Source organism: Musca vetustissima, unplaced genomic scaffold, assembly GCF_032173495.1.
Source record: "Musca vetustissima isolate MV318-11 ecotype Yass unplaced genomic scaffold, APGP_CSIRO_Mvet_v1 utg39994, whole genome shotgun sequence".
Lineage (NCBI taxonomy): Eukaryota > Metazoa > Arthropoda > Insecta > Diptera > Muscidae > Musca > Musca vetustissima.
The window spans coordinates 120,579-138,536 of record NW_026872710.1 but is presented as its reverse complement, the minus strand read 5'-3'; the positions used below and the strand labels follow the sequence as shown (position 1 = coordinate 138,536).

The following is a 17,958-nucleotide window of genomic DNA, read 5'->3' as shown; positions in this document are numbered from 1 at the left end:
TACATTGTAATCGGCAATAGTGAAATTAACTTTTACCAAAGTGATTTTATAATAAATTCATTATATATAAACTAATGAAAAAAAAAAAACTTATTATTATTTTTTTAAAAAATGTCTCGAATCATAAAATTTCCTGAGTTTATTATTATTTAGAATGTAAACAACAGACATTTTCTCAATATTCTACACAATTAAATTTTTTGACGAAAAAAAAAAGATTTTTTACACAAAGCGCACGCTTTCGAATGAAACTTCCACGCCCTATTTAATAATATTTAGTATGGAATTCTTCTATAAACTTTACACTTCAATATAGGTATACATACAACATTTCAAGCGAAGATCTTCCTTATTTTTAACTTGGTTTTGTCAAAAATCGGCCATTTTCCAAGAATATTTTTTCAAAGGTCCGCCATTTTGTTAATTTTAGAGCGAAGTCAATAAACCTAGTTCATACGATAGTCAGACATGTACTCTTTCTAACACCGTTGGCATTTTCGGATTCCGACGTTCCAATAAGGAGTTATCATGCCCGCCATAAGGACTTTTTTTTAATTACAAAAAACAATAACAAATTTTTTTGTAAATTATTTTTCTTCTCTTTTAAATCTTCAAATATATATATGCACAATTACAAACCTTAACGAGCATTTGTTTGATTTACCAGCCCATTGAAAATCTTGAAAAATTTAAATGACATAGAGCTGCAAATGAAAAGGTTTTCTCGTGTATAATGAATGCGACTAGGTATTTCCAATGTTAATTTATGCGCTGAACCTAAATTCAATGTCAAAAATGCTACATCACATCGGGTTTTTTGAAAAAAAAATAGGGTTGAAACTCTCAAAAACTGCGTTTTTAGCATTTTTTGAACATTTGTGAACCAAAATTCTGACGCGATGAAAGTTTTTCTTTTATTACGATTTAAAGTTGGTATTGTGCCTTTTAAAATGAACTCATAGCCGATTCATTTACTTCTTTTTTACCAAATGTTAATCCGTTAGTTCAGAGAATAAGCCCACTACACGCGTGGATTAGAATTCTCGAATGTTGTCTACGTATTCCATATAGAATATTTTGTCCTTTTTGGACAAAATATTGCAAAAATTAATAAATCAAAAAAATTTCATTTCTAAACAGATTATTGGTCTGTTCCCGTACTGCAAGAACTAATTTTTACTACGATAACGAATTTTCCTTTATGATATCGAAGAAAATAGTAAAATCTAGTATCGTTCTAAATACATCGTCAATTCCTTAAACCATTAAATATCAATTTTCAAGCAATTTTAGTTGATTTTAAATCCATTGGATCCATCATTTTGAATTTTTAAAATCTGATCTGATTCCTTTTTAAAGTCAGTTATAAGCTATTTTTTTATTTCATTAGCTAATAATAAAATATAACCTTTCATTTGATATTAAATTTAACCTCACTTTTGATATTCAACATAACTTCTTAATGTTCGCTCGTAAATGTAGAACACGATGGCATTTTAATGTAATTTCCCTTACAACAATTGTGAACATAAACAACTCCCATTGCAATTACTGCTCCTGTTGTTGTTGCGGTTTACTTGAAGGTACAAAAAGTAAACGCATACCAGTTTAAATTGCCAGGAATTTGGAAAGTTATTTTTCAACGCATTCATTGTGGCATCTTTACAATGCCATGAAGTACACGCAAACATGCGCATACATATCTACAAAAAACATATCGATTTCGATTTCAAAATACATAACCACCTACTTGTTGTTCAGGTTTTTTCGATCGTTCGGTTTATTCCAGGTGAACTGAAGGTCGACAATGGCCTGTACTTAAAACTGTATGTACGTAATTGCATACATTCATTTGTATATTTGTTGTTGTTGTTTATTATATATATTCAGATGATGATAATGATACCTTTCACATGGCTTCATCATCATCATATCCTTGTATCATCATTGTCGACATCGTTAATCATCATTTGCGGTTTTGTACAACTCAATTTGCGAAGTAATTTTTATTGAAAACATATGGAGATCTTTCTCTCAGTTTGGCGGTATATAGACCACAGGTCTTTAAAAAGATCAATTGGTTTGTATGGGGACACAGTCGCTATAAAGACCAATTGGTTTGTATAGGTCTTTACAGATCTTTATCATGGCCCCTATATATAAAAGATCTTCTGATGGTTTGGTATTGAAAGTTATTGTGAAAGTCTCTTGTAGGACTTTTTACACATAGTAAACCTTATGAATGCCCTCTATACCTAGAAGACCCTCTACTACATTTTTAGATATACAACTCTTTATGGAAATAAAAAAAAAACTTTTTTATTCATACATTGTTCTATCTATTTTATTATTTATTTTTTATTAATAAATTTTTCTCCTAATTAAATTCAAAATAAATACGAAAAAATTGAAAATGGATTTTCATTTTGAAATTATATTTCTACAGGTTTTATTGTTATATATCTAGATAATATGAATGCCACCAGTATGGAGGCACAAACAAAACAAAATGCAAACGTATAAAATGATTCCTCTGTGAAGATATCGGTAAACGATGGTATATCACCATAGATTTTTTCAATAACAGCCAGAGTGCCAGTATGTTTGCTGCGTCGCACCATAGTTGTCGTGTTTGATTCGGTTTTGTTTTTACTTTTTCTTTTGTATTTTTTTACCGGCACCAGCTATCTTTTGTTTTTCAGCCTTGGTGAGAACCTTACCGGTGTCTTCTTCTTCGGGTGCTGCCGATGAAATGTGACGATTACACAATTGTAAAATTTCCAGCGTATTTAAATTGGAGCTCAGGAGCCGGACGTCTTTCACTTTGAGTTTTTCTGTAAGGAAAAGAGAAAGGGTGGGGATAAGTGGTTTTAGAAATGCAGTCGAAAGTAATTTTTTAAACGAAATTTTAAAATACATGAATTGTTCAAGATTGTATAGAGGCTATAGGAATTTATAAAGACCAATTGGTCTGCATTTAGACCATGGGTCTGTATAAAGACCAATTGGTCTCTATAGAGACCATAGGCCTTTATAAAGACCAATTGGTCTCTATAGAGACCATAGGTCTTTATAAAGACCAATTGGGCTGTATAGAGATCATAGGTCTGTATAGAGACCAAAGGACTTTATATAGACCATTTGGGCTGCATAGAGACCCTAGGTCTTTATAAAGACCAATTGGTCTGTATAGAGACCATAGGTCTTTATAATGGCTATATGGTATATATAGAGACCATTGGTCTTTATAAAGAACAATTGGTCTGTATAGATACCAAATGTCTTTATAAATACCAATTAGGCTGTATAGAGACCAAAAGTTTTTATAAAGACCAATTGGGCTGTATAGAGACCATAGGTCTTTATAAAGACCAATTGGTCTGTATAGAGACCATAGGTCTTTAAAAAGGCCAATAGGTCTGTATAGAGACCATAGGTCTTTAAAAAGACCAATTGGTCTGTATAGAGGTCATAGGTCTTCATAAAGACCAATTGGGCTGTATAGAGACCAAAGGTCTTTATAAAGACCCATTGGTCCGTAATGAGACCATAGGTCTTTATAATAACCAATTGGTTTGTATAGAGACCATAGGTCTTTATTTTTAAAGACCAATTGGGCTGTATAGAGACCATATATTTTTTTAAAGACCAATTGGGCTTTCTAGAGACCATATATTTTTTTAAAGACCAATTGGAATGTAAAGAGATCACAAATCTTTATAAAGACCAATTGGTCTTTAAAGTTCCATCGATTTTTTTGTCATAATCTATGACAAAGCTATGACCTCAATTTAATATCCTCGTTAGATTTGTTTGTTTTTTTTCAAATTTTCAACCTTTCTCCCCCTCAAAATCTCTTCATCCTTTCAACAAACCTGTCATAAACAAAAAAATTATTTTTTTTTAATATTTAATTTATTTAATACTTAATTAATTTTCACTTACCTTGTGCCGATTCTATTAAAGAAAATTTAACTTCAGCTGGCTGGCGATTGCATACAATGTCTGTTTTTACAACACACTTGGGATTTGTTAGCACCACCCGGGGTGTAGATAATAGAAAAAGGAATTCTCTAGAAAAGAAGGGAAAACAATCATATATTAGTTTGTTTACACACACACAACATGTAAAAGAAACCATAGAACTATTTTTGGATACCCAAACCCCCTTCAAAAAAATTAAAAACTTTGTTATTGTTTCTTTTTAGGTCATCCTTGTGCAGTTGCTGTAAATTAGTCCACTAATAAAGGCCCTGAGGCCTTTTTAGCCAACACAATGACCCCAACACCAACAAAAATGTCCACAGAAAGAGAGCTGGCCAGTGGGCCAGCTCAACTGCATAACCTACCAATGACTTTTCCAGATTTGGGAGCAACTTTGGCCGTGGGAATTATCAGTAAAGTATATGGTAAGTGGAAAATGTGTCTCCGCCTTCTTCTTTTTAAGCACTGTAGGTAATTATTATTATTTACAAAATAGAAAATTTTGTTAAAAAATTCCGACTGCTACTTATGTGTGTCCGTATGTATTGTCTAAAATCTTTTGACAGATCTCTTTTGGTCGCACACAGAAAAAGAAAATTTCATTTTCCCCAATATGTCATCGATTAGTATTTTTTTGTTGGCGCATGCGTTTTTTCCGCCACTCAAGTGGTTGGTGGAAAATCGGAAAATACAAAATACATCACAAATTCATACATCACCTCCATCCATCCCTCCCTCCCCAGCAAACAAACCCATCATCCCAACAACACTTCTTCTTACCTCGTTGATTTGACATTTTCGGCAAAGGGATCGAATGTAATTGTTACGCGATTAACACCTTTTAAATTGACTCGTTTCAATTCTTTACCAATGGCCGAAACAATACCCTGTGAACGTTTAAGGGCTCCACTATAATAGATAGACATTTTTCCGCCGGTTTAATTTATAATTATTTTGCAAACTTAAAAAAAGTGTCTGTGTTGCTGTTTTGTTTTGTAACTACCCGTCTACCATATGCAGCGGCGATGGTAATCTGTTCGATATGTGTGCGTGAAATCGATAACACAGTGAATAGCATGTAGTTATCGTATTTGTTTTGTATTCGTACCAATGGGTTGGCCACACATCAAATTCATGTATATAGTGGTTGATTTGGCATAAAAAAAATACACGTCTACGTTATGGTCTATAATGTCAAAATAAATAAATCCATTGTATAATAATAGAAGGTAACAGCAAGTGTTGTTGTACAACAAACGATACAACATCCACATGGAAATTTGTTGTAGTGTCAACGTCATTTGACAGAAAAATATAAACAAACAAACAAATTATCAACAAATTATATTTATTTTGAAAATTAAATATTTTCGCATCCTCAAAATAAAATTTGAAAAATATGAATGTAAATCTATAAAATTTATATTTCTATCGCTTCCATATTTTTCCTATAATAGAGCCATTGCCACTTATATGTGTAACACATATGAAAATGCAGGGAATTGCGAGTTATTCCATAAAGAAAGATTTGCTTCCTCAAACTTTCCCAGCAGTCAAATTGAGTAAATTGAATACATGAGCACATTTAATAAAGAAAAATTTCAAATAGCGTTCCCAATTTTCCTGTTTTTAAAAACATAACTTGTCAAATTCATATTGACACTACTATTACGTTGCAATCAAATCAGCAGGGATTTTATAATTGTACCATGTCACAAATCATACATTTCTTCTTATAAATGTTGTAAAATTAATCTTCAAACAAATCCATTTTCGAATATATTTTTCAGAACATCGGGATAAAAATGATAAACCGGAATGCCAACTTCTGATTGGCTGTTATGTTGATTTTGAAGTATTGCCATCTAATTTTGGCATATTTACCTTGTTCCCGAACTTTTCGAATTATTTCGTAATCTGAGAGCGATTTTAGCTAGCTTTACTTTAAAAAAAATAATTAATAATTAATAATTTCATGTAATTTGTTTCATGAAATTACACTAGTTTTGAACTAGTTCTTAAAAATGTCCTTTTTATTCTTTTATTGAAATATTCTCCAGTATGAAACAAGTTGATATCTCCTCTCATCATGTAGAGTGCAACGCTTTTTACTTTGGTTGCACTTCCATATAACGTGCATATGCCAACAGTTTCATAGCAGTCAACTTTGGCATATCACTCGAAATGAACGCAAATTGTATGCTTTTCAATGTTGTCAGTATTGGTTTAAATATTGTGAAAGAACGAACGTAAAAGAAAATTGTAAATTTTCAATTGGATTTTTGGATGTTTTACTGCCACCGCAACGCAGTAATTTTACAATAAATACAAATTGTAAAACTTCCTAAACGTCGTGTACATGAAAATCCAATGAAATTTACAAAATTTAACGTGGAAAAATTGAAAATGAAAAAGTCGTGAAAGAAAAACGGGCCAGCAAGAAGCAGCATTCTATTCACACACACACGCAAACAACCAACCAGCCAACCACAAGGGGAAAAAACTTTATGTTCGTACCATACCACCAACACCACCTTTTAGAAGAAGCAAAAAACCACGACGACGGCGACGGCCAAAGAAGTCTCACCACCACCATCTTGGAAAGAAAGAAGCATAATAAATTTTACAATATTAAACAATTCCAAGTGTGATTCTCGACAGTTACGGATAATAATAATATTTTTTAAAGAAAGATAAGCATTTACAAAAAAGTGATTCTTAGTGTTAGATAATTATTAAAAACAAAACTCTAGTTTAAACGATCAAATTTTTCTGAAATTTTTTCCAGAGGTAGGTATTTTTACACTAATTATGGGGATATCTTTTTTTCTTGGGGGACGTACCCGGTTACCCGGTTATTTGACCCGGAAGTTCGGGTACGGGTACCCGGTTATATCCGGTTCTACGGATCCGGTTAATATAATATGGGTATCATTTTAAAGGTTATAAAAATACCTTTCCATTGAGTGGTAATATGATGGGGTTATCTCAAACCATTTTGGGGATATAGTCAAAAAACTGGGTTTTGGTCCCCGATTTTTTTGAAAAACTCCCTAAAAGTCGAACTTCGGTCCATTATAGTCCCTCTCCAAACAGTACCCAAATGATAGACCACAATTTGCCCTTTCCAAAATGGTGCGATATGTGGCTGTATCTTTTGTGGATCAAAATATATGGGCCTTAGAACCCTATAAAACAAGGAAAATCTTTCTACATGACAGAATCTCCTTTTAAATAGCATGGTGTTTTTTGGGTGACCGGCCTTCGGCCGGGGATTTAAGACTTTCTCCTATGGACAGATGCCAACACCGGCTAACGCGGCAGAAACTCCTTCTAAATAGAATATTTTTTTGTGTAGCCGGCCTTCGGCCGGGTATTTAAGACTTTCTCCTATGGACAGATACCAACACCGGCTACGCGACAGAATCTCTTGTTAAATGGAATACTTTTTTGGGTGACCGGCCTTCGGCCGAGGATTTAAGACTTTCTCCTATGGACAGATGCCAACACCGGCTAACGCGGCAGAAAATCCTTCTAAATAGAATATTTTTTTGTGTAGACGGCCTTCGGCCGGGGATTTAAGACTTTCTCCTATGGACAGCTACCAACACCGGCTACGCGACAGAATCTCTTGTTAAATGGAATATTTTTTTGGGTGACCGGCCTTCGGCCGGAGATTTAAGACTTTCTCCTATGGTCAGATGCCAACACCGGCTAACGCGGCAGAAAATCCTTCTAAATAGAATATTTTTTGTGTAGCCGGCCTTCGGCCGGGGATTTAAGACTTTCTCCTATGGACAGATACCAACACCGGCTACGCGACAGAATTTTCTTGTTTTGCCCTTTCCAAAATGGTGCGATATGTGGCTGTATCTTTTGTGGATCAAAAGATATGGGCCTTAGAACCCTATAAAACAAGGAAAATCTTTCTACATGACAGAATCTCCTTTTAAATAGCATGGTGTTTTTTGGGTGACCGGCCTTCGGCCGGGGATTTAAGACTTTCTCCTATGGACAGATGCCAACACCGGCTAACGCGGCAGAAACTCCTTCTAAATAGAATATTTTTTTGTGTAGCCGGCCTTCGGCCGGGTATTTAAGACTTTCTCCTATGGACAGATACCAACACCGGCTACGCGACAGAATCTCTTGTTAAATGGAATACTTTTTTGGGTGACCGGCCTTCGGCCGAGGATTTAAGACTTTCTCCTATGGACAGATGCCAACACCGGCTAACGCGGCAGAAAATCCTTCTAAATAGAATATTTTTTGTGTAGCCGGCCTTCGGCCGGGGATTTAAGACTTTCTCCTATGGACAGATACCAACACCGGCTACGCGACAGAATTTTCTTTTTTTTGTAGGGTTCTAAGGCCCATATCTTTTGATCCACAATAGATACAGCCACATATCGCACCATTTTGGAAAGGGCAAATTGTGGTCTATCATTTGAGTTTGGGTTAGAGAGGTACTATAATGGGCCCAAGTTCGACTTTTAGGGAGTTTTTCAAAAAAATCGGGGACCAAAACCCAGTTTGTTGACTATATCTCCAAAATGGTTTGAGATAACCTCATCATATTACCACTCAATGGAAAGGTATTTTTATAACCTTTAAAATGATACCCATATTATATTAACCGGATCCGTAGAACCGGATATAACAGGGTACCCGTACCCGAACTTCCGGGTCAAATAACCGGGTAACCGGGTACGTCCCCCAAGGAAAAAAGATATCCCCATAATTAGGGTAAAAATACCTACCTCTGGAAAAATTTTCAGAAAAATCTGATCGTTTTTACTAAACTAGAGTTAAGCCAAAATAAATAAAATATTTAGGACTAATCATGTAATTTGATGTGTGAACTGTCTGGCCATATTGAATTGACAGCTAATTATGAAAATCATTTCTAGAAATTTCAGTTTAGAATATAAACAAAGGTACACAAACTAAATTAGCTATTGGGGTAGGTAACCGTGTTGGAATATTGAAAGGAGAGAGAGAATTTGATAAAAGAAAATAAGAAAATTGAAAATAAAAGAGTAACAACAAATATTGAAACGTTTAGTGGGTGACTTTGTAGCACTGATTTTTTACAGTTTTCCTTTCAGTAGCCGTTTGGCTTGTCGACTGAAGCCGACGTTTTTTCGACGTTTTCAGCTGACATATCTGACGTCCCCTGTCGATTTGAGGGTAGAGTGCTGATGGCAGAGACATCAGCATCATACTTTCCATCAGATATTGGGCTATCATCCCAAATGTCGGCTGGGATGTTCTTCTGGCTTAGGTGGAACCCGCTGTATTCCTCGCCCAAGATCGTCGCAAAGTCGTCCCCTTCTGTAGTTGGTTTGTGAGAAGAGTAAGGCTTGTCAACTGAAGCCTAAGTTTTTACGAGATGTCCGCTTTTGGAGGAACCCACACATACAGCTGACATATCTGACGTGCCCTGTCAATTTGAGGGTAGAGTGCTAATGGCAGAGACATCAGCATCATACTTTCCATCAGATATTGGGCTATCATCCCATATGTCGGCTGGGATGTTCTTCTGGCTTAGGTGGAACCCGCTGTATTCCTCGCCCAAGATCGTTGCAAAGTCGTCCCCTTCTGTAGTTGGTTTGTGAAAAGAATCCGAATCCGAGTTCGAGTGACGTTTGAGACTTGGTTTTTGGCGGAGTTTAAAAAGGTTTGAGACTGAGGTCGGCTATGGCATAGCTTGCTTACCATGACAAGGACTTGGAAACTAAACTCATCGAGGCGACCAGAAATCGATGCGGATGCCTTCGAATACTGTCGGAATCCTGACGGCAAACCAAATATAATAATGGACACGAGTTCGCATAACATCCCAGCCCCAAACCCCTTCGCACTGTCGGTCCAGAAGACTCGGTCATTTCCTCTCAGACCCTCCCATTTCACCCGCTGACTGTCCGGGATCGTTTCTTCAATTCACAGCTACTCAGTAAACAATATTGGGCTTTCGACTATCCGCATCCTGTGGACGTGTCCGATAGCATTCAACTATGCTTCTGCATGGGGGTATAAGCTTAAGTGTGAACAAATAATTCTTGGTAGGGACTCGGTCATTTCCTCCCCGACCCTCCTATTACACCCGCTGACTGTCCGGGATTGTTTCTTCAATAAACAATATTGGACTTTCGACTATCCGCATCCTGTGGTCGTGTCTGATAGCATTTTTGATGTCATATCCGAAAATGCAATCGCAAAAAGCTTTTAATCCTCTCCATTTTCCTACAGTACTACAGTAGTTTACCTTTATGTGAAAATTAATTCGAGCGACCTCTGTGGAAATTAAAATAAGGTTTGAGCTTCCGGAAAATATTGGTCTAGTAGCATTTTTGATGTCCTTTCCGAAAATTCATATCAAAAAGCTGTAATCCTCGCCATTTTCCCCACCGTGGGACATAACCTAGCTTCCCTTTATATGGAATGTAAGTCAGGCGGCCTCTGTGGAAATTAAAAATAGGTTTGAGCATTCGGAAAATATCGGCCTAGTAGCATTTTTGATGCCCTTTCCGAAAATGCATATCAAAAAGTTGTAATCCTCTCTGTTTTCCTACAGTGATACCTAACTGAGTTCTCCTTTATGTGAAAATTAATAATAGGTTTGAGTCTTTCTCTCATATAAATATAATGCTGCACCCACCCATAAGAATATTGTATATACTTTTAGCTGGTCTTTTTGTTTCCCTTCCCTTCTATATTTATCTTCGATAATATTTAATAATAAACAAATGATATTAATAAATGTTTAACCAATAATAATCACCATAATAATATTTTTTTCTCTCTCGATTCCCATACTTTTTGCACCACCCATATGTCATCTAATCAACAAACATAACATAACGGGGTTTAATATATTTTTTATTAATATTTTTTTTATTAATTGGTTATTGTTTTTTATTTATTTTTTTTTTTTTGTATTATTTTTTTTTCTTTATTTTTTATTTTTATAATTTTTCTAATTTTATTTCTCAATTATAGAAACACAATGGACTACTCCCACGCACACAAGGCCTCAGAGCCCATCTCAACAGCAGACTAGCTTCGATACACTCACATGTAAATTATCTAATTTGAATATACTAATTATCTATATTGTTGTTTTTTGTGCAAGTCGACAAAAACAAAACAAAAAAATTGAATCAAAATTGTTATTATTGAAAAAATCATTTGAGTTGTATCCTAAAAAAAAAAAGTTGTAAAAATAAAGGCGGTGGTTGGTTTCGGTTATAAAATAAATTAAAATTAGTTTAAAAATAAAGCAATACAATTCGTATTCGATTCGATTTTTCTTGTACCGCCCACCGCCTTTATTTTCTAGCCATTCCATCAACTAACACACTAATCCATGTTTTCACTTTTTTTATTTTTAAGTTTTGTTGTAAAGTTCAAAGTTTTTTCGAAACTATTAACACGTCAAATGCCAACTAACCACCAACCACAGTAGCTTATAGAGTGTTGAGTGCTCTTCTGTAAATATTATTGTATTGTAGTTTAGAAGATATTCACAGGGATATTTGTTACGTGCCCAAATAAGGCAATATCAAAATGTCTTTTATGGGTATCTGATTTCTAAAAAAGTATCGCTTTATAGTCGTAAGAATATCTATAATTTTTCTGTTTAAACCAGTTTTGTAGCCTCGGCTTTTAAAAATTTTATTTAAGGTCTTCCCCTATAAAAAAAACCTTTTGAACGAAGACCTCTCTGGATGGTCTTCTGTCTATAAAATCCTTCTTAAATACTTCAATCTTAGGAAGTCTTCCGTACAGTATTTTACCTTTTGGGAACTCATAACCTCCTTTGGGAGTTCCTTCTGAGAAGCATCCATCAACAGAAGCCTCTTGAAGAGCACCTATCGGTAGAATTCCCCCTAAATGTCTTCTAGATATAGAAGTATTCTTGAATTTGTCTTTTCGATATATCGATAATCTCCTGAAGGGCTTCTATTTATAGAAGAACGCCGTAAGGTCATTCTGAAAGGCCTTTGGTTTATCCCGTAGGTACAAAGATAACTTCCTAAAGGTCGTTTATTGTGGAGGTCTTCTATCTACAGAAAACTCTCTCCTCTGCAGAAGTTATATAGAAAATCTCCAGAAGGTCTTCTGTCCATCATAGAGGATTTCTTGAAGAAAACGTCCTGAAGTTTGTTTATATATAGAAGACCTTCTATAGGCTTGTGGAAGTCTTCTATACGTAGAAATCCCTTCCACATCCTGAATGTATATATAAAATCTCCAGAAGGTCTTTTGTCCATCATAGAGGACCTCTTAGAGGACTTTAATCTATCGAATACCTCCTGAACATCTTCAAGGGCTTTCCAACTTTACAACAATCCTGAAGACATTTTATCTATAGAAGACCTCTTTTGAAGGTTTTCTATACATCGAAGATCTCCTAAAGAGCTTCTATTTATAGAAGAACGCCATAAGGCGCCATTTTGAAAGAATTTGGTTTATCCCGAAGATCTATTGAAAACAATCTGAAGGTAGTTTATCTATATAGAACAACTTCTGAAGGCCCTTTGGAGGTCCCTCCCACCTTCTTAAGGTCTATAGAAGGTCTTCTGGTCATCATATACGACCACTTGAAGGACTTTTAGCTCTCTTTTATCTCTCCTGAATGTCTTCTATATATAGAAATCCTTCTGATAGAAGAAGGCCTGAACATCTTCCATCTACAATCGACATACATAAGGGTCTTCCAACTTTAATAGTAAACCCTCCTGAAGACATTTTATCTATAGAAGATCTCTTGAGGTTTTTCTATACATCGAAGATCTCCTGAAGAGCGCCACAAGGTCATTTGGAAAGGCTTTGGTTTATCCCGAAGGTCTATTGAAAACATCCTGAAGGTCGTTTATCTATATAGAACACCTCCTGAAGGCACTTGGAAGTACCTCCCACTTTCTTAAGGTCTGTAGAAGGTCTTCTGTTTCATAATAGACCTCTTAAAGGACTTTTATCTCTCCTGAAAGTCTTCTATATATAGAAGCACTCCTCCTTCTGATAGAAGACTGCCGGCCTGAACATCTTCAATATATAATCGATATCCCATCGTAGGGGTCTTCCATATTTAACAGTAATCCAAATGGAAAATTTTTTACACCTCTATTTCTCCTAACGGAATTTGTGCTTTCTATAAAATCCGAATATCAATTGTGATCGGGGTTAGTTTTTTAAGATCCAACCTTCTAATTAAACTAAACTTTGTGTCTATTTTCTATAAAGGCCAAATTGAAGTTAGGATTTCCAAACCTGTGATTTTCGATTTTGGGCTCAATTGCTAATAAATTATGAGGAAACTTTTGGTTACCAAATTTGAGGTTAGGTTGCCAAAATTGAGGTTAGTTTGCAGAATTTGAACTAAGGTTGCCAAATATAATGTTAGATTGCCAAATTAGACTCCAATCGATTTCGGGATAATTTACATTCAAATTAAAAATGCATCTTTGTTTACCAAATTTGAGGTTATGTTGCCAAATTCTAAAAGATTGCTAGAAGAAAAGTGTTGTTGCATGCCATTCATTTCCATTTAAATATATTAAATGTAGTTTAGTTTTTTTATTTTTTTTTTTTTTGAGGTTATGTCCGTCCTAACCTCAATTGATAACTCTATTAATGATTTCTTTTTTTTCTCCCCCTTAATTTTTTGTAGCACCACCAGCACCTGGTTCATCTGTGAATCCCACCGCTGTAACTAGCCCAAGTGCTTCTATTGTTGCTGTAGGTGGTGCCGTCGGTGGAGCCTCATCCACTCAGGCAGCTGTTGACTCGGCCCTAGGTGCTTCATCAACTGTAACGCCAGCAACAGCTGCTGCGGCCGCCACACCCACTCAACCCGAACTGCCTGTATTTACATGTCCTCGCCGTCCAAATTTGGGCCGTGAAGGCCGGCCCATTGTACTGCGAGCCAATCATTTTCAAGTTAGTATGCCTCGTGGCTATGTCCATCACTATGACATCAACATACAACCGGATAAATGTCCACGAAAAGTTAATCGTGAAATTATTGAGACTATGGTATCGGCATATGGTAAAATATTCGGTGTTATAAAGCCAGTATTCGATGGCCGTAATAATTTGTATACACGTGACCCGCTGCCAATTGGCAATGATCGTTTGGAATTGGAGGTGACGTTGCCGGGTGAGGGTAAGGATCGTATATTCCGTGTCACGATCAAGTGGATGGCTCAGGTGTCACTGTTCAATTTGGAGGAGGCGTTGGAGGGACGTACACGTCAAATACCCTATGATGCCATTTTGGCCTTGGATGTAGTAATGCGGCATTTACCCAGCATGACATATACACCCGTGGGTAGAAGTTTCTTTAGCTCACCGGATGGCTACTATCATCCGTTGGGTGGTGGTCGTGAGGTATGGTTTGGTTTCCATCAAAGTGTACGTCCATCACAATGGAAAATGATGTTGAATATTGATGGTAAGAATGCGAAATGGAATAAGTTCTTAAAAAAATAAATAATTTTTCTTTCTTCCAGTTTCGGCCACGGCTTTCTATAAATCCCAACCGGTCATTGATTTCATGTGTGAAGTTTTGGATATACGAGATATCAATGAACAGCGTAAACCTCTCACGGATTCACAACGTGTCAAGTTCACCAAGGAAATCAAAGGTTTGAAAATCGAAATTACCCACTGTGGGCAAATGCGACGCAAATATCGTGTCTGTAATGTCACAAGAAGGCCAGCACAAATGCAATCGTAAGTTTAGATCGCATAGAAATCTTTATTATATATGTAATCCAATTTATTCTATTTTTTAGATTCCCCCTACAACTTGAAAATGGCCAAACTGTCGAATGTACTGTGGCCAAATATTTCCTCGATAAATATCGCATGAAATTACGTTTCCCCCATTTGCCATGTCTGCAGGTGGGCCAGGAGCACAAACACACCTATTTGCCATTGGAAGTGTGTCACATTGTGGCCGGCCAGAGATGTATTAAAAAGCTGACCGATATGCAAACCTCAACAATGATCAAGGCCACAGCACGTTCAGCACCCGATCGTGAGCGAGAAATCAATAATTTAGTTAAGCGTGCCGATTTCAACAATGATTCCTATGTACAGGAATTTGGTCTAACCATTTCCAATTCGATGATGGAAGTTCGTGGTCGTGTCTTGCCACCACCGAAGCTACAATATGGTGGCCGTGTCTCCAGCATGACGGGACAGGTTAGTATGAATTCCTTTTCAACTTTAAACTATTGTTTTTATGTGGTCTTCATTCGCAGCAACTTTTCCCACCACAAAACAAGGTGTCCTTAGCTTCGCCCAATCAAGGTGTTTGGGATATGCGTGGCAAGCAATTCTTTACCGGTGTTGAGATAAGAGTTTGGGCCATTGCCTGTTTTGCTCCCCAACGTACCGTGCGCGAAGATGCTCTACGTAATTTTACCCAACAATTGCAGAAGATATCCAACGATGCGGGTATGCCAATTATAGGCCAGCCATGTTTTTGTAAATATGCCACGGGGCCAGATCAGGTGGAACCGATGTTTAAATATCTAAAGCAATCATTTGCCAGTTTGCAATTGGTTGTTGTGGTCTTGCCAGGCAAGACACCAGTTTATGGTAGGGCACACCCTAATACGCACGCACATTTCTATTCAGAATAACAATTTTTATTTTTTTCTGCATTACAGCTGAGGTAAAACGTGTTGGTGACACTGTTTTGGGTATGGCCACACAATGTGTCCAAGCAAAGAACGTGAACAAAACATCACCCCAGACATTATCCAATCTTTGTCTCAAAATCAATGTTAAGCTGGGTGGCATCAACTCCATTCTTGTACCCTCAATTAGACCAAAAGTTTTTAATGAACCCGTCATCTTTTTGGGTGCTGATGTCACCCATCCCCCGGCCGGTGATAATAAGAAACCCTCCATTGCTGCTGTGGTTGGTTCTATGGATGCTCATCCATCACGTTATGCGGCCACGGTGCGTGTCCAACAACATCGTCAGGAAATCATCCAAGAACTCTCGAGTATGGTTCGTGAACTATTGATTATGTTCTATAAATCGACTGGTGGCTATAAACCACATCGTATCATTTTATATCGTGATGGTGTTTCGGAGGGTCAATTCCCTCACGTGCTACAGCATGAGCTGACAGCAATTCGTGAGGCGTGCATTAAATTAGAGGCTGAATACCGTCCAGGTATTACATTTATTGTTGTACAAAAACGGCATCATACCAGACTGTTCTGTGCCGAGAAAAAGGAACAAAGTGGTAAATCGGGTAATATACCAGCGGGTACAACTGTCGATGTTGGCATAACACATCCCACAGAATTCGATTTCTATTTGTGCAGTCATCAAGGTATTCAGGTAAGGCACTGGGGAACAATTGATCGGAATTGAACAGAATTAAACAAAAATGTTTTTTGTTTTTCCTTTTTTTCATGCAGGGTACCAGTAGACCATCACATTATCATGTCCTATGGGATGACAATCACTTCGATTCGGATGAGCTACAATGTTTAACATATCAATTGTGTCACACTTATGTCCGTTGTACCCGTTCTGTTTCGATACCTGCGCCAGCTTATTATGCTCATTTGGTAGCTTTTAGAGCAAGGTACGTTTGTTATCTACTAGACTTTAAATATAAAAAAGTAGGTCTATAAGAATATCCAAGAGTTGTATACCAGAAGTACTCTATGCAGACCAATTGGTCTTTATAAAGACCTGTGGTGTCTATACAGACCTATTGGTCTTTATAAAGACCTGTGGTCTGTATACAGACCTATTGGTCTTTATAAAGACCTGTGGTCTGTATACAGACCTATTGGTCTTTATAAAGACCTGTGGTCTGTATACAGACCTATTGGTCTTTATAAAGACCTGTGGTCTCTATACACACCAGAATTTAAATTTATTTATATTAATAACCATTAACTTTCGATTTCCTTTCGTTTCCAGATATCATTTAGTTGAAAAGGAACATGACTCTGGTGAAGGTTCCCATCAAAGTGGCTGCTCTGAGGATCGTACACCCGGAGCAATGGCTCGTGCCATTACTGTACATGCGGATACCAAAAAGGTTATGTACTTTGCCTAAATTACTGATTACGTTCGTATACATATTTTGTTTTAAAAAATATTTTAAAGTAAGAGCTCCTCCCTTAGCAAAGCAAATGGAGAGCGATAAACAAACTCTCCAGTCTCTCTCTCAAATAAAATACAACCCCGCCCCCAAAAAAAAACCCTCTTATGAAAGAACAAAATGCCAAAAACCAAGAAAAGAAGAACTACGAAAATTTTACCGATTAAACAAAAACCTCTTCTACTAAGAAAGAAAACAAATGAACACACAATACAACAAACACAAATCAAATCATTTTTTTGTGAAAAAAAGCTAAACAACAAAGTGACAACTATCAATCAAGTGAGAACAAAAAAACACAATTGCAACTAATTTGAAAACAAAACAAAAAATCTTCTTTCTTTTGGAGAAATATATGATAGTAGATAATAATTCAACAAAATTCTTCATTTATTTTAATGAAACAAACAACAAAACAAAGCAAGAAAAAAATACAAAGAAATTATTTATAATTTTCCCTTAGATTTAAGTTTTATGTTTATTTTATAATAATTATAATAAAAAAACAAATATTAGCTTTTAAAACAAATAATAAAAAACAAAACAAATTACGGAAAACATTGAAAAGAAATCTAAAAAATACGGATTTGCTGAATATTGACATAAAACAAAACTAAACTAAAAAAAACAACAAGTATACACAAATTATGGATGGATGGAGAAAAAGGTTTTCATTATTGAATCTTGCAATTCTATGCAATATATCTGGACTATCTAAACAATAAACTAAAAAAAAAAACAAAAAACAATTAAGAAGTATTTAAACATAATTTAATGCAAAGGGATCAACATTTAAATACTAATGAAAACGAAAAGGGCAACATAC

At 36.0% G+C, this 17,958-nt stretch overlaps 3 protein-coding genes across 3 annotated transcripts; 1 reads left to right on the top strand and 2 right to left on the bottom strand.

The window, feature by feature from the left end:
- Positions 1-2,418: 2,418 nt before the first annotated feature.
- Positions 2,419-2,621, bottom strand: LOC133337847 (uncharacterized). The gene has a single exon (XM_061546059.1). The coding sequence runs from the start codon at positions 2,619-2,621 to the stop codon at positions 2,433-2,435; it is 189 nt and encodes a 62-aa protein (XP_061402043.1). The 3' UTR covers positions 2,419-2,432.
- Positions 2,622-2,649: 28 nt separating this feature from the next.
- LOC133337839 (uncharacterized) lies at positions 2,650-4,910 on the bottom strand. The gene is made up of 3 exons (XM_061546048.1): positions 4,765-4,910; positions 3,946-4,073; positions 2,650-2,834 (listed from the first exon to the last, which is right to left on the bottom strand). Exons 1-3 carry the CDS (start codon positions 4,908-4,910, stop codon positions 2,650-2,652), a joined length of 459 nt encoding a protein of 152 aa, XP_061402032.1.
- On the top strand, positions 4,280-17,087 carry LOC133337829 (protein argonaute-2). Its single transcript, XM_061546035.1, has 9 exons — positions 4,280-4,409; positions 10,987-11,064; positions 13,661-14,443; positions 14,502-14,724; positions 14,787-15,198; positions 15,258-15,597; positions 15,669-16,354; positions 16,435-16,604; positions 16,949-17,087. Exons 1-9 carry the CDS (start codon positions 4,298-4,300, stop codon positions 17,085-17,087), a joined length of 2,943 nt encoding a protein of 980 aa, XP_061402019.1. The 5' UTR covers positions 4,280-4,297.
- The last annotated feature ends 871 nt before the right edge of the window (positions 17,088-17,958 follow it).

What these genes read in the sequence shown, in the direction of transcription:
- LOC133337839 (XM_061546048.1), bottom strand. Translation starts at nt 4,910, where the DNA reads ATGTCTATCTATTATAGTGGAGCCCTTAAACGTTCACAGGGTATTGTT. An exon ending in GAAAATGTCAAATCAACGAG is followed by an intron (nt 4,074 to 4,764) that starts GTAAGAAGAAGT and finishes CTTCTTTTCTAG; the next exon opens with AGAATTCCTTTTTCTATTAT. An exon ending in TTTAATAGAATCGGCACAAG is followed by an intron (nt 2,835 to 3,945) that starts GTAAGTGAAAAT and finishes TTTTCCTTACAG; the next exon opens with AAAAACTCAAAGTGAAAGAC.
- LOC133337829 (XM_061546035.1), top strand. Translation starts at nt 4,298, where the DNA reads ATGTCCACAGAAAGAGAGCTGGCCAGTGGGCCAGCTCAACTGCATAAC. An exon ending in TAGCTTCGATACACTCACAT is followed by an intron (nt 11,065 to 13,660) that starts GTAAATTATCTA and finishes AATTTTTTGTAG; the next exon opens with CACCACCAGCACCTGGTTCA. An exon ending in GCAGTCATCAAGGTATTCAG is followed by an intron (nt 16,355 to 16,434) that starts GTAAGGCACTGG and finishes TTTTTCATGCAG; the next exon opens with GGTACCAGTAGACCATCACA.
- LOC133337847 (XM_061546059.1), bottom strand. Translation starts at nt 2,621, where the DNA reads ATGGTGCGACGCAGCAAACATACTGGCACTCTGGCTGTTATTGAAAAA.